This window comes from Natator depressus, chromosome 11, assembly GCF_965152275.1.
Source record: "Natator depressus isolate rNatDep1 chromosome 11, rNatDep2.hap1, whole genome shotgun sequence".
Classification (NCBI taxonomy): Eukaryota; Metazoa; Chordata; order Testudines; family Cheloniidae; genus Natator; species Natator depressus.
In genome coordinates this window covers 52,766,506-52,782,260 of record NC_134244.1, presented here as the reverse complement: position 1 = coordinate 52,782,260, position 15,755 = coordinate 52,766,506, and the positions used below count along the sequence as shown (strand labels likewise).

At 43.4% G+C, this 15,755-nt stretch overlaps 2 protein-coding genes across 2 annotated transcripts; one reads left to right on the top strand and one right to left on the bottom strand.

Moving 5' to 3' along the window:
- Window positions 1-2,758: 2,758 nt before the first annotated feature.
- On the bottom strand, window positions 2,759-11,660 carry NABP1 (nucleic acid binding protein 1). The gene is made up of 6 exons (XM_074966871.1): window positions 11,222-11,660; window positions 10,637-10,775; window positions 6,947-7,018; window positions 5,141-5,219; window positions 4,802-4,868; window positions 2,759-3,107 (listed from the first exon to the last, which is right to left on the bottom strand). The coding sequence occupies exons 1-6, from the start codon at window positions 11,310-11,312 to the stop codon at window positions 2,917-2,919; spliced, it is 639 nt and encodes a 212-aa protein (XP_074822972.1). The 5' UTR covers window positions 11,313-11,660; the 3' UTR covers window positions 2,759-2,916.
- A 1,552-nt stretch (window positions 11,661-13,212) lies between these two features.
- Window positions 13,213-14,468, top strand: LOC141995616 (testis-specific serine/threonine-protein kinase 6-like). Its single transcript, XM_074966870.1, has one exon. It carries the CDS (start codon window positions 13,335-13,337, stop codon window positions 14,166-14,168), a length of 834 nt encoding a protein of 277 aa, XP_074822971.1. The 5' UTR covers window positions 13,213-13,334; the 3' UTR covers window positions 14,169-14,468.
- Window positions 14,469-15,755: the final 1,287 nt, after the last annotated feature.

The window sequence follows — 15,755 nt, the reverse complement described above, 5'->3', positions numbered from 1 at the left end:
GGGTCCACACTAGTATAAGGTAAACGCATGGATCCCTTTGAAGGATCAGAGCCTTCTATACTGGATGTGAACTTGCTAGGGAAAGTAGAACTTCTTCCTTTGACTTCTTGTCCCGAATTCACCACATGACCAGAGACTTGACGTTAATATCGTTAAACATATCAAAATTCACCTGGCTTCATATTGCAGAGATTCCCCCTGAAGAGAAGTAAAACTAAGTTAATAAAATGATACAATCTAATGTTAGAACAAATGATTAGACACTGAAGACAGGAATGCTACCAACCTTAAAAAAATTAAAGACCAATCTTCTTGCTTCATTTCTTTCAATCAGAGGTCATTTGCTTACACGAAGTCTTGGCAGCATCCTGTGTTAAATTTACTAGCAGTACACCATTTCCATTTTAACAGTCTGGTTAATGTAAGCACGATTAAGTGTTACCTTTTCTATTTAAAAGTGCAATGAACGAGAATACATGCTCTACCTTCTTAGTTTTCTGTTCCTTAAAGGAATTATTTGACTAAAGATAACAATCTGCATGTGTAAAGGTACAATCACATTCAGTACCTCACAGCAATCCAGCAAATAAGGATTTGCCAGCATACCATCATTCCTTGAGCTATTGTGAATATTAATATTTAAAACAAAACATACTGTGCAATCTTGAAGAACACTAAGTTTTCTAGCTTGAGTATCACTTAAACACAATGCTTTTTAATACCTGCTTCTCAGTTGAAAAGATAGGCTCTCACTTACAGTACTTATCACCCAGGGACCTAAAGGAACATGTATAGAGAGCGAGCCCAAACTGAATTCCATCCCTATTATAAAGGGTACCTAATGCTTTGCTAATAAAGGAACTACACACAAACTTTACAGTGCACATAAAATTCTACTTACAATAATCTTTTTTTAAAGGAAGTGGAATGGAAAAGTGAAGAGAGCTTCTATCTGTAGGTGGCACACCACCTCCACTTCCAACTTAAAACATTCCTCAAAGTTCACTTGGTGTTTTGTAGTTTCACAAGATCTGTACAGTCTGGACAACAGCATCCACTGATCACTATATTAGGAGTTACATGATTAGATTTTATTTAGTGTCTCAGAGTTTTGTCAATTTCAACCAGGAAGTATGAGCAGCAATGACTATTTTACCCGTGCATACATATCTGCGTAGCTCTTTGCTGTATCGGAGGTAAATAGCCTTCAGATCTTTGGGCACAAAGATCTTTCTAAATGATGTCAAGAAGTTTTTAAAAGCTTGTGTTTTAAACAAGCAGTGAATCTGTACACACAAGGGTTATCGACAAAGTAAAGGAAAGACCATTTCTGCTGTCACAAGCTCTGAAACTAGGCCGTTTCAGAACACTGACATTCAAATATGACAAAACAGAAAGACAGTGGGTAAAATTACTTGTAAACACCAAGAATAGCTGAAAGCAGTCTAAAGAACTCAATGAATTGGAATGACTGCACAGTGACAACTTCCACTTCAAAACAGGCTTCTCTGTCGTGAAATCTCTAAGGCTTGACCAAAAGAAATTTATGTCTGTCAACGTGGTTAGTGCAACTTTTATTTAAGAAGTCAGCTTCAAGAAAAGAGTCTAACAAATAAAGAATCCAGTAAGTCATCTTACAGCTTCTGAATTGTTTCCAAACCTGATCCAAAGCACAGAAATTGAATCAGTTTACTCTGTGGATCATTTGTTGCTATGTGATCTAGTACCAAGAATCTTATAGTTGGGATGAAAACTGCACCCGTTTTGTTTAGAGGTGGTGGTGGTTCTGTCAAAAGTTCATACAGAGATAATTCATGTTATATAAAAGGGAATAAAAATACTTGTTTTGAAAAATAAATTAACGTCTTATGGCATTGGAAGTGCTGCTTTATGGTAGGCTAGTACTTTTGTATACCTGTAAGTATATCGTTGAATCTAATAAGTATTTTGTTTGAACATAAACAAGTGTTAAAAGTAGGCATTCAAAAGTCCAGGTGGTGGCCATCTTCCTGAAGACTTAGATGTATAGCCTTAAACATGTGAACAGCAGAATCCTTGGCACCTTGTTCTCTACTGGTGACTTCGGAGTTTCCACAATTCAGGAAAAGCACAAAGTTACTTTTCATCAAGACTGAAGCCACCACAAGGACAGTAAGAAATGGCCTTTGTAATTTAGAACTTTCCCTCCTATTATTTACCTTGTGTGCCAAATGGTTGCAGCTTTCCTTGAGGACTGTTTGGCATATTAGGGATGACTTTCTTCTTTAAAGAGATACTGTAGCAGGAGAAATAATTTACACTTTTTGGCAACAAAAGCTAAGCGATTACTGTTCAGTCACTCAACGTCTCTTTACCGTAGCCAACTGAAATCTCTTGGAGTTACCCATCCTTTGATTTAAGCGGCGCTACTAGCTGCTGACATTGACCAATTTGGGGGCACTTATTGCTTTAGCAGGTCATTTCCGTTTTAAACAGGAGACCTGACTGCATAGGGCATCTCAGCCCCTCAATACACTCACACAATTCCCGTTAGCCCTCACGGAAGTCACATATATGAACTATTGGACATGATAGACCCCTTAAGGCTATATTGCTATCAGAAGAAACAGAGCAACCAAAAAAACCCCCAAAATTAATATCCAACTAAAATTTGCTCCCATTTTTTAAGAATTCACCCCAGTTGAATTCACACTTTTACCCGGGCTCTCAAATACCCCCCCCCACCCCCAATTTCTGAGATGTAAGCAGCTTCACCATGTTTTCTTGAAGAAGGCAAGTCACTTCACTCCATAGACCATAAAGAAAAAAACACTAACAAAGGACAAACTTCTTCACAGTTAACCATAAATAAAAGTGCATTCAGTGTTCAAGTCGGGTGTATAGTTTAAGCAAGTTGTACAACCACATTTGGCACAGTCATCTTTTAAAGGCTCTGCGTGGGTCCCTCCCATTATTTACTGCGGTTAGAAGGGGCTGATTATTAGATGCTGGGATTGGTGGATTTACAGATCCTCGTCCATTGGCTCTCCCAGTGCCTGCATAGGAGTGGGCATGATTGTAGGCCAATGGGAATCCACTGGATTCAGGTCCCGTTTGCAAACCATTTCCTAAAAAGACAGTAAAATTTTAATCACAAGTTCCACACTTTGAAATCACTGCTCTTCTGTGCAAACAGCCTTCGCATTCTGCATGGCTACTACATAACACTGAGCTTTAGGATGGGGAGCAAAGTCAGGAGACCTCAGAACTCCAAATCACAGCCAGCTTTTTCCAGCAGTAGCTCCGCAGCGATGACTGAAGCAAGAAGGCTGCAGGCAGTTCGTGCTGCTATGATGTGGCATTGCATTCTTGGAGGGAGGGACGGAGGGAAGTAACACCAGAAAGAGCAGAAGGAAAGCAGTCAGTACAGTACTCGTCCCACCCCATCCCACCAAACAGAGAGAGAGAGAGAGAGAGAAAAAACAGTCTTGTGTGAAGCCGCTGTAGGGAGTGACAGCTGGTACAATGCTTGGGACAAAACACATGAAGGCTGAGAAGGCAAAAACAGTATGGAGGGTTTTGGGCGGGGGGGAGAAAATTAAAGATTGCACAGAAGCCGGAAGAAGGATAATGAGAATCAAGGAAAGAAGCAGGTCTCAAAATATAAGTGCGAATGCAATGGAATCAGGACAGTCCACCACCCAAAATGACTGGGTCATGAGTAGGTGGCGACCCAGCAATTAGGCTGACAGAGGACTTGCCCCACCCTGGTATTAAGGCAACCAAAAATTGGCTTCAGCGTACCACCCTTATTTGCTCAGCAGAAGTTTTTATACTTGAAGGAGCGGAAAGGACTCAAAGAAGTGAGATGGGAGAAGTGAAAATCTGCTCCCAAAGAGAAAACTGACAGTCACTGAGAAATGTCACCGGTCTTGTCGATCGTATCAGTTTGAGCTCAGACAATTCGCTGCCAGCAACAACTCTTGGATACACACGACTAGGGTTTGATTATTGGGTGCACCCATTAGGTAACCCCCCGGGGAAAGGTGCAAGTGAGCTTAACACCCACTCCAAGATCTCTGACACATTTTCTTATTGAAGCACAATTGCTTTCAGTACAGTGCTGCCACACACCTGTCCTTACACTCTAATCTTCCTACTGCATAAGAGTTCAGGTCTCTGCCATTCTTCCCAGTTCAGGAAGTAACCCGCCAGGAAACGTGTGACTATTTAGAGTTGGCGTTTAAGGCCAGAAGGGACCACCAGATTATCTCGTCTGACCTCCTGCATATCAAACGCCACCAACCCCACCCAGCACCCGCATACTGAACCCAACTTAATGTTCACTGTGCAGCAGCACAAGATTAGGACTAATTACCTCTGGTTAAGTATTATGTGCACATTTAAAACCATGTCTGGTTTAGTTCTGCCCCTTTACATTCAATAAGCAGCAGTGTGTTGAAAGCCGGGAGTTGAATTTTCAGAAGTACCTACGTGATTTAGGATCATGAGTCACATTAACAAAGTCAGTGTGAAGTGTGCTCTTACATGACTTAGGCACCTGCGAAAAGTCCTGCCTGAATAATTACTAGTAGGGCCAATCCTGAACACATTTATGATGGAAATATTGGTTTGAGGAAAGTTACTTTCAAATGTGCAAAAGTGCTTGTAGGATTTGGCCCTAGCTCAATGCCAGAAATCCACATTTTGCCCCTAGAATGTAAAACCCCTACGTTTCTCAACACTGAAAAAACAAGAATGAATCTAAGAGTTTAAAGTGTTTCTCGTTCTTTCACTTCCACAAAATAAAACAAAAACTTACCCACTGGCCCGAAAGTATAAGTACCCAAATTACTTGATGAAGAACTATTATTCTGTTCACCCTGTGCCTTCAGAAAAATATAGAGAGAAAAAATATGGGTCAGACACAGAAACTTCTTTGTGTTACAGAGAGGAATTGAATTTGTTGCACGTTTTTGTACCAGATATACGAGATCCCCTCACCACTCTCCTACAGTTATTTACCACATCATTGCCATTTTTCTCTATGTCTTCTATGTGCTTCCTTGAGCACCATTTTAAAAGCCAGAAATCTTACTAGCCTGAAGTACTCAGATCAAAGAGTATTTTATGCAAGAGAACCCCAGGAAGTTTAACATACCAGCTTGTTGTGCTGCCCAAGCTGTTGGTCTGAGCTGGGCTCACTGAAGTTTGGCACTTCCGAGTATACCATACAAAACCTGAAAAGAAAACAAGAGCGTGAGGAGAGCAACAGAACAGTTTTTCATAAGGAGTTAGGAGAGAGTTCTTCAGTTTTTCCAAAGGGAATGGACACTTTGTACCTCCACATTACTAAGACATAAGTAAACCAGGCTCCAATCCGACAAAGGGAGCCCCTCCAAAGCACAAGAGACCAGGATGGCTCTTTGATTCTTTTGAAGGATCAAGACCTAAGATGTCATGTTTCCTTGCTCAGGTTATTTCAGTCAAGCAGGCAGAACACCTGGTATGCCTGCCTAGCACCCTATTAACATTAAAGAGGAGTTCAAGAATTTCAGGGGGATACTAAAATTCATATCGTCCTTTTCCACTTAGCGGCACCGAGTGAGGGAATAGACCTATTGACTACGGCATGTAAATAGGGGGTGGGGAGGAAGAGGAGAGACTGGGATCATAAAACTTTGTGAGGTAAAATTGCTGTCCCAAACCACTCAAACTAGCAGCTGGTCCATACCCATGCTGTGGGCCAGAATTAAGAAAAGTCAAGATAAGGATTTCACCTTAATCCAAGCCTGTTATAGAGCAACACCCATTCAAAAGTTGTACAGAGGGGGCCGAATCATTTGGCCTGAAAGGCACTCTCCAGTGTATTCCTTTGCATCGCACCTAGCTGGACTTTGTTATTCTTGAACCATCCAGTAGATGGGGTGTCAAGTCCTCAAACCTCTAAGGTGTTGGGGGCAGTGGCTGTCTTTTTATTCTATGTTTGTACAGCACCTAGCATAATGGGGCCCTGGGCAATCACTTGAGCTCTGAGATGTTTTGATAACACAAGTAAACCCTCTCTAGTGGGGACATTTCAGAATCATTCGCCTAATCAAAAAGAAATAGGTCTTTCATCAAGTATTTTTCTGGCTGCATCTTAAGCTTGTCACTTGCATTTGTTCTTGTTGAATAAGGAATAGCTGATCTCTTGCTTCTTTACAGCAACCTTTAACAGTCTAAGAGAATGATGTTTGCTCCTGTCTCAAATTCTCTTAACCTTTCTTCACCATCATGTTGCTCATCCTGTGATCAATTTGACACAGGACTTAAAATAAGGCCTCAAAACAAACAGATTATTCAAAGTGAGCTAAGAGAGCAGAGCAGAATTAATAATTGCCTAGCTCATTTTACACACTGTACTCCTATCCTTACGACCCACAGGACAGCAGGAAGGGAGGCTGGGAGGATGATCCCTTTTGCACAACAGGGTGGAACTCATGATCACTGCAGTGTGTGTAAGCTCGCATTGCAGCTGCCTGCACTGTACCTAGCCTGTGGATAAACAGAGGATTCCAAGTTTTCAATGCTGCAAGTCCTTGAACACAAGTGTGCTAACCCAAGAAGAGAGGTTTTATACCAGGAACTCGTCTGTTCTGTAAAACCGTTGGCAGATTGTACCTACAGAGAATGGCGGCCAAAGTCCAGTAGATACCCTCCCTTCCGAGCACACTCCAGTGAAACAGGCCCATGGCCTACTGCTCTTTGCCACAACCAACCATATAACCACTGACAGGAGCAAGCAACCTATTGGCCTCTGTTAGAGTGAAGACTGGTAACAGCACTAAATCTCCATTTTGCTTTTTTTTTTTTCCCCCATCAAATCCTCCTAATAAGACCCACACTGGTTTACACTTCCCACGACCCACTGTCAAGGACAATGCTTGACCAAGTACAACAGACGCGTACAAAACGTGATACTTACTCCCCAATTTTCTGTAGCTCGCCTCCTCTTCCTGTGTAAAGCGTCAGACATCCTTTCCACAGAGACGCATACCTAGCCAGAAGAGTACCAATAACGTGTAAAACACTAGAAAATGATCAGCAGAATGTTCTCTGCTAACCAATATAGAACATTAACATTGAAAGAGATTTTGAAGAAGACGGGTCCTGTTCTGTACCAGCAGAAATAGAGTGGCTAGAATTCCCAGACTAAAATTCTCAGATTTCCTAAGATTATTTTACTCCAGAAGTTTCTAGTTACTAATGTATTTTCTGCTTCTACAAACAGCTGTTGGAAGCCCCATTAATTTGTTTGGATCTTCAAAACAGGCTAACAGCCACATCAGACTAGCATCAAGTCTGTCACAGCTATACCACTTTGGACAGGCCTTTCTGCTAGCCAAGTGCCATCCTTCCTGTCAGGCAGAAGGCAGACACATTTTGCCAGGACCACTGTCCACATCACCTTGCAGCCCGGCCAACTGACTGACATACACAGAGTTACTTCTGCAGCGCGAATACTGGAGTGTTAATTCTGCAAGAGGGGAACCAGAGTGGATTTGCCTCTGTTCCATTGCAGAAAACAAGGCACAATGAATGTGTTAGACAACATTCAATGGGTCAAGAAGAAAAACTGCTTAATTTTTAGTCTAAGAGTTATCAGATGTAGTAGGTAGCAGCAAAATATATATTTGCCCTTGAGAATCAAGTGATATGCAGAAATAAAATGCAATCTTTTTCAGTATGTGAAAATACACACTTGGAGATAGCATGAGGGTACCTTTGTCCAACTTGGCCGTTTATAGTAGCATTTGACTTCAGGGATTGAAATTAAGTTATATAGAAATAAAGACAAGCAGTTCAGTTGTACTGAACCTACATGATAGAAACGTTACAAGGCTGGCAAAAGAGAGCCACAAATAAACAGAGGAAGAACCCTAACAAAAGGGGACGGATGTCTTCTTGCTAAAACACCAGACTGGGACTGGTTCCATCCCCAGCCCTGCCATAGCTGTCCTTTGTGACTGTGGCCAAGTTACCTCATCTCGCTGTGCTTTTACCTCCCCAGCGATAAAATATGGATAATAATTCTTCCGCCCACCCTTTGTCTGATCTAGTTAGACTGAACACGCTTTGGTACAGGAATTGTCATTCCATGCACAGCGCTTAGCACCATGGGACCCCAGTCTCAGCCATGGGACACTGTAGTACAAATATAATAAAATTGAAAAATATCATTTCCTCCTGTATGCAGCACACAAAATAAAATCTCAATTAAAAAATGTAAGTGCCCTATTCCCTCAAACATAGTATTCAACCATCTCTAAATAAGGTGCAATATCAGTGGCCTTGCACTTAACATTTCGCCTTTTGCTTGGAACAAGATTTCTTTTATGCTGAATTTAATGGCTGGGCAATTTTGTCTTATAACATGAAGGAAAAGAAGCGTTATGTAAGCTAAAGGGATATCAATCTCACATATACAATATACAGGAGAAAAACCCAAGACACTGAAGAATTAACAACTTAACAGAATTTCCAACACCACAGGGTTTTTCCATTGGCACAAGTTTTCAGTTTCAGTTCATAAAATGAGAAGGGTTGGCCATAAAACACCAGTCTGAATATAGAAACTTAAGTGTTTAGAATTTTGAAATATTAGCTGCTACATTGTCCTGCCCATGAACAACAAACAATAGGGAACACATGAGATAATGTCTGTTAATGCAGCGGAATCCCTCTAGACTTAGAATTCAGCATAGAAAGAAAGAAATGGAAGTTTTTATACACAGAGATAGTGCCTGCCTAAGGGTAACTATTTTTAACAGTGACCAGATTGAAGGAATCAGATTACCCCATACATGTAAAATTTTAAATACACTGCAACAGCAATGTCATGCCAATTAATCCTGAGTTAAATACAAAAGTGGAAACTATGCTGGGACAGAGTCGACAGTTCTTAATGCAACTTGTACACCAGTATAAAGTGAAAGAGGATACGTTGTAAAATAAGGGCCAAAGTCAGATCTTTGCACCTGCCATTCAAATCTACTGTCTTCCATGAATGTGCATTGGTGCAAATGAGGACATAATTTGGTCCTAAATAAGTAGAACTGATGCTATTTCATGGCTTTATGTCTTGCAAGAGGTTCTTGTTTTTCCATAGTATGGACCACATTAATACAGATTATCTTGTGAGCCATCTGTCATCCCATTCACTCCCCCAGAGAACACTGTGGCAACTATAATAATTTATTTACGAAGAAATATGATATTAACAGTTACAACCAACACGAGTAACTTGGTTTTACACAGTATAGGCAGAAGTTTTTTGAGGCGGTCTAGGTAAAGTTTAGCAAAGATAGCTGTAATCTTCAGGGATTCTGAAAACACACTGGATGTCAACTCCCAAAATTTTAAACAGATGTCATTTGAGTCCGTAACTAATAATGAAGATTTACTTCTGACTTTTCTATAAAGTAAATCTGAACAAGAATAACTGCATAAGTTCTGGTGGGGATATTCATTTCTTTTCATCCCCAACATAGGAATTACGTGAAAAAAATCAACCATTATGCCACAACAATGACTCCATTGTAGAAACATTCTCAATTTTTATAACTATTGAGTAAAGAAGTTTGTGTGTTTTTAAACAATCCCTGAACATTTGAAACCAAAATACTTGTGTGTGTTGGGCTGCCAAATGAGAATAAGAAAGTGAAATTGACTAAAAAGAGAAATAAAAGTGACTAGTCTCTTGCGATTGTACAAGAGAAGTAGAGAATAAGAGGTTAAAAGTAGTTTTAAATTGTTTCAGTTTCATAATTTAGTGTCAGTGGGTGCATATTGTAAAACTTGAACATATGTAACCTGGCAGTGTCCCATTATTTTGTAGCCATTACACATGAACAGAATACTGTATTTTATAACACTAAGTAATTTTTTTTTACTGACTAACTTCTACTCCCAGTTTTCCTGCCATTTCCATTAAATCCACTGTGAAGCAGACTACCTTCTCAGTGTTGCTTAAAGGTAATTATCCCCTCCATTCTCTATGAGCACAGTGCTACAGAAGAAAAGTGTTAAAATAAGAACATGGTTTTGATTTCACTCTCTGCATCCCTATCTTGAATGTACAGATAAAGAAAACTTTGTCATCCCCCCAGAACAGAATGTGAAACTTAAGAAAAGCACAGGAAAGCTCTTAAATACCAGATTCTCATCTGAACAGCTTCTAGTGAAATACAGACAAGTGACTGAGATGCAGACAGAGTGATCTACAAATCTCATTAAATTTGTGTGTTAGGTTTGAGGGATGGGGGGAGGGAAGGCAAGGAGAGATCCTGAGCTTTTAATTTGATGATAGATCACAGGCTGCTGCCAGTGCATCAAGGAAGCAGTCCAAAATAGGCAAGCTGTGTCATGTTACTTCTTTCACAGAGGAAGCCAAAGGCTATTTAGAATTCAAACCCTTTTCTTTAGTAATAGAGAAGATTTTTCCACATTCATTACAGTTCCAAAGTAAAGACACTGATCCTTCAGATCTTATCCACCCCACTGTAAAGTACAGAAATGGTTAACAACAAGATCATTGAGCAACAAGTTATTTAAATAGCCAACAGTGAGGGGAGAGGCTGAGCTAAGCCGTATCCTGTCCCCACCCCATACATACCCTTTGGTCAATCGAATAATGTCCCCTGGCTGTATGAGACTTCCGATTTCATCCCACACTGAAATTGTGATGCTGCCAGTTTTGTCTGCTACTTTACAGGATCTCACCTCATGTCCATCTTTGGTTTTGGTAACTCGTCCTGTATGGGGAATTTAAAATAAACAATAAAACTTACAAACTGGAAGAATTCGTGCTGTCTGAAAATTTAAAAAAATAGTTTAGATGTTTTGGAGCGTTATTCCCCAAGTGTAATGGACCCGTTATACTAATAAGATCAAGAAGCAAGATCTTTAATACAACATAAACAGACAAGTATCTCCAGCGCAGAATAAATGGAGTTAAATTAATTTCACGATGGGATTTTCTCCCTTGCCTAGTTGCCTGAACGAGAGATCTTATTTTAAAATAAGATAGGAACAAGGGAGTAAAGGAGGCTTCCGCCCTGCAAGGGAACTGCTCTTGCTCCCCCTGGACGTGTGACCACGTGTCGGGAGTCAGCCCAGCACAAATGTACCCTCTCCTACCCCAGGAAGGAGAGGAAAGAGGGAAGGAGGAAAGAGACATGGCTCAGAGGGACCCACTTACCGATTTCCAGCACAATAAAGACGACATTTAAGTTTTTCAGTCCAGGTTTTATGTCTTGTATAAAGTGGTATGTGTCGTTTGCCATGCTCATGCTGCTGCTCAGGAAGAGGAGGACACAGGTGCTGGGGCAGACTGAGCAGGACAAAGCATCCCTCGGGAGAGAAAGGGAGTCAGGGTGACCGGCCCAGGGTGGGGGGGGGGAGGTGTGTACACTTGGGGGGCAGCTATCAACCCGAATTAACAGACAGCAGGAGCTCTCGGAGCAGCCTTTTACAGCTTGAAGGTGAAGGCGATGGGATGAGGCTAGGCACTGTGATTTTTCAGGCACGGAGACTGGTCAGCTACAGCTGCTGCCCCCACTGGTGAAAGCCGGGGGCAGCCCTGGCTTCTGGTCCCCCTTCTCACAGCACCGAGCCCCAGCACTCTCCCCGCCTGCTAGTGTGTTACAACAGCTCGGCAGTCGGCAAGCGCGCCCCAGCCCCCTGCGTGCCGACCAGCTCGCCCTGCTCAGGCGGGCACCCGCCGTCCACAGCACGCCCTCACCCCTCCTCCAGCTGCAACGCAAATGAAGCGGGTACGCTCCTGCGCCTGCCCTTTTATAGCCAGGCGGGCGGGCCCATCTCCCTCATCCCGCGGGGGTCGAAAAAAAGAGAACCGGGAACGGGGACAGGACAGAGCCAATCACACGGAGCCTTAGCCTAATTCGAGCCGCCTGCTCGGGGCTACAGCGGTCGCGGCTCCCCCGACCCTCTCTCCGGGACACATTCATTGAGGAAGCGGGGGAGGCGCGTGGAATGGAAGCGGCCGTGGAACGCGGAGCCTTCAGAATGGAACTCAATGTGACCCAGTGCTCCGAGCGAGTTGCTGATTGGCTGGGGTGGGTTCTTTTGTCCTCTGACCTGGAACGTTCGTACTTTTACTGGGTCTTTCCCTCGCCCTTTTGGAGTGGATTCAAGCCTGGTCCGCCCAGAGGACAGTGACACAACAGAGCCATCCTGTCTCTCGCTCCTTGTGGGGGGCACAAGCCGGTGATCTGCTGCCTGTATTTTACAGACACACACACACTAGCCTGTGCTGGTTGAGCCCCATGAACATGACTGGCAGAAAGGAGGGGTGAGGGAATGAGGAAATGATCCATTTGTTTCCATCTTTAAAAAAAAAAAATGCTTTCTCATAACCACAACCAAAGATGGAGGCAGCAGCATTTAGCAAAGTGACTGCTGCAAATGTTTCTACTTTTAATTCTGAAGAATAATCCACATTGAGTAAACCAAAAGTATAGCACCAGATCAGCTGGTGTCATTTCCAAAGCGGTGAAGGAAGTGCAAGAGTGTCTGGGATTATTATTTTCGTAGGAGACTTGGCACAATCTGGTTAATTGCGAAGGAAAATATTTACTTGTCAGGCATATTTTGATGAGCCTCAGAGGTAAATCATCTATGCTAAAGACAATCCAAAGAGGGTGTGAACACTACTGGAAACAGCAAAATCACCCTAACTCTTTACACAAGACCCTGTGTTGTAATTCCATGGCAATCTGGACCTCAGTCCTATGACTAAGGGTGAGTTATGGGATTCTGTAGCAAATTGCAGCTATGGACTTGTACAATAAATGCGGCCCTGGACAGCATGCTCATTCTTTCTCGCCCCTCCATTCTGCTGGGACTGGACTCTGTGTGTGTTTCTCCCCAGGTGTGGGTTTTTAATGTAATTTGTTGCTTTAAGTTAGAAACCTTTTGTTCCTAGACTTTCTAAATTAGAGATACATTTTTAAAAAGCAGGTGAAAATGCCTTGGTTATGAGCATACACTAAAAAGTCTGATTTTAGTTTTCTGAGAATATGAAATCTGATCTTAAGTCTGTTAACTTAGCACTGTGGGACTCCTGGGTTCTCAAAGGGGGGGACGGGCGAGCAATGGGGTTATATGACACCCCCGGTTACCAGTGGCATACGACACTCCTGGCACTTCACAATACCCAGTGCGCAATGATGCATCTGGGGCTAAGCAGCCCATGGATATATGGGAATGAAGGTGTCAAGCACAATGGGTTGAAGCCATCAGTCCCAAAAGTATAAACGAAGTCTAGTTCAGCCCCCAAAGGAGCCTGCACCATGTCAGGGGACTCCCAAGGGGACAAGCTCCTGAGTACTCTGGGCTACAAGTTGGGCCAGACCCTGGGTGAGGGCAGTTACTCCAAGGTGAGGGTGGCCACCTCAACCAAGTACAAGGGCCTGCTAGCCATTAAGGTGGTGGATCGGCACCGGGCACCGCCCGACTTTGTAAACAGGTTTCTGCCACGGGAGCTCTCCATCCTGCGGCTGATCCGGCATCCTCACATTGTACAGATCTTTGAGTTCATCGAGGTCTGCAATGGGAAACTCTACATCGTGATGGAAGCAGCGTCCACTGATCTGCTCCAGCTGGTGCAGCGACTGGGGAGAATTTCTTGTGTCCCTGAGGCCCGGGACATCTTTGGACAGATTGTGAGTGCCGTGCGCTACCTTCATGACCGGAACCTGGTGCATCGGGACCTCAAGTGTGAGAACGTCTTGCTCACCTCTGATGGCCACCGGGCAAAGCTCACTGACTTTGGCTTTGGCAAGGAGGCACATGGCTACCCAGATCTGAGCACCACCTACTGCGGATCAAGTGCCTATGCCTCCCCTGAGGTGCTGCTGGGCATTCCCTATGACGCCAAGAAGTACGACATATGGAGCTTGGGCGTGGTGCTTTACGTGATGGTGACCGGCTGCATGCCCTTTGATGATACCCACATCCACAGTATGCCCCGCCGCCAGAAGAAGGGGGTCCTCTACCCAGACAGTCTTCCCCCTCTGCCTGAGCCCTGCAAAACTCTCATTGCCCAGCTGCTCCAGTTCAGTCCAGCTTCCCGGCCTGGGGTGGGACAAGTAGCCAAGAACAGCTGGTTGAAAGGGGAAGTCTAAAAAGAAGCAGCTTGTCCACTCTAGTTCCACATAGTCTAGCTGAGACACCAACTGTGCGGAGCTCCAGCAAGAGCGGCGTTTATCATGTGGAGCAGTTGGCAGGAGGTTTGCGAGAAAACTGACCACATGAAGCTGGTGAGGGTAATTAACTGAGCAACAACCATGTGGTGTTGCTGACAAGGAGAGATTTAAATGGAGAGCAATCACACCAAGTTGTCAGCTGTGGATGGACTCTGAGCACATGGAGCATTGAAGTGCTGCCTGCTGACTACCACGTTTGTAGTACAGCCCCTGGGCAGTGTGCGGGACACTGCACTCCTGCCAGCTCGCTGTCTTGGACATTTTGCCAGAGTCCATTGTGTTCAAAGATGCAGGTAGCTGGAAAGAGACACTATTTGCCTGCAACCTCCATGACTGTGCAATAAAACTCTCTCTGTTCTTTGCTGCTGCCTCACAGTGCTGCTCCCTGCATTGTGCACAGCCAAACAGGACAGGGTCCGGTATGAGTCACATTAGCATTTATGGAAGGAACACTGCAAGGAGTGTGTGGGTGGGTTCACCTTACATTAGATCTTATAACCCTTTTCCCTTCTGTCTAATTCTTATTCCATCTATGCGCTAGCCTTTCTTTTGGAACTAAAACAATCTAAATAGCCTTCTGCTTTGGAGAGGTTCAAAACCAAACCTGGATCCCAAGCCAGAACTGGAACTCTACATCCAAACTCCCTCAACTTTGGGTGTATCTGACATCCAGATTTCACACCACATTCACTATCCTCCCCATCTAGTGGCAGCCAAAGCGTGGCTGGATAGGCGTAGCATTTGGCCTTATCTTTTAATTTCTATGTTCAGAAATGTTTAGATGAACGCAGTTATAAAACATCTCCACCCATGTTCTGAAGCACTCTGGCCATGCTCGAGTCCCAGTCCCATTCATGCACATGTTTAATTTTACCCTGTGAAGTATCCCCACTGAGCTCAACTCACATTGCTTAAGTAGCGTTTGCAGAATCAGGGCTTCAGTTTAGAAGGGGAAGGTAGAAGATGTGTGTATGGAAGGAGTCTTTTTCTCTCCCTAAACCTCAAATTATCTGAATCCAGCCCTGCCCTGAATTTCAATCATTGAGGGTGCAAAAGGATCAAGGACACAACCCAATCCTGCCCCTGTGCTGGTTGGCTATTTGTTTCAAACCCTCCACCCTGTCCTTCCATCTAACTAATCCTCTCCTTACACAAACGCCACGAAAAAGATTTAAACAACAAACTCAGACCAAACATTGTGGCGCTACCATGGCATTTGCCACTGTCTTGTTCATTCTGCATGTGCGTGGGGCCTTGTCTACCTGGGGAAAACTAGTCAGTATAATCTGAGGTGTGAATTTAAATCAATGTAGCTATACCTGCATAACTTTCCCACAGAGACACTCTGATTCCAATATGAGAGTGGCCTTTTTTACTTTAGCTGCTGGAGCTTAGGAAGGGGCTTAAGCTAAACTGGAAAAAAAAAAAAAAAAGCTTCTCTTATAGTGGAATAAGGATGTCCATATAAGGGGTTGTGCTAGTACACCTTTATCGGTATAACTGGCA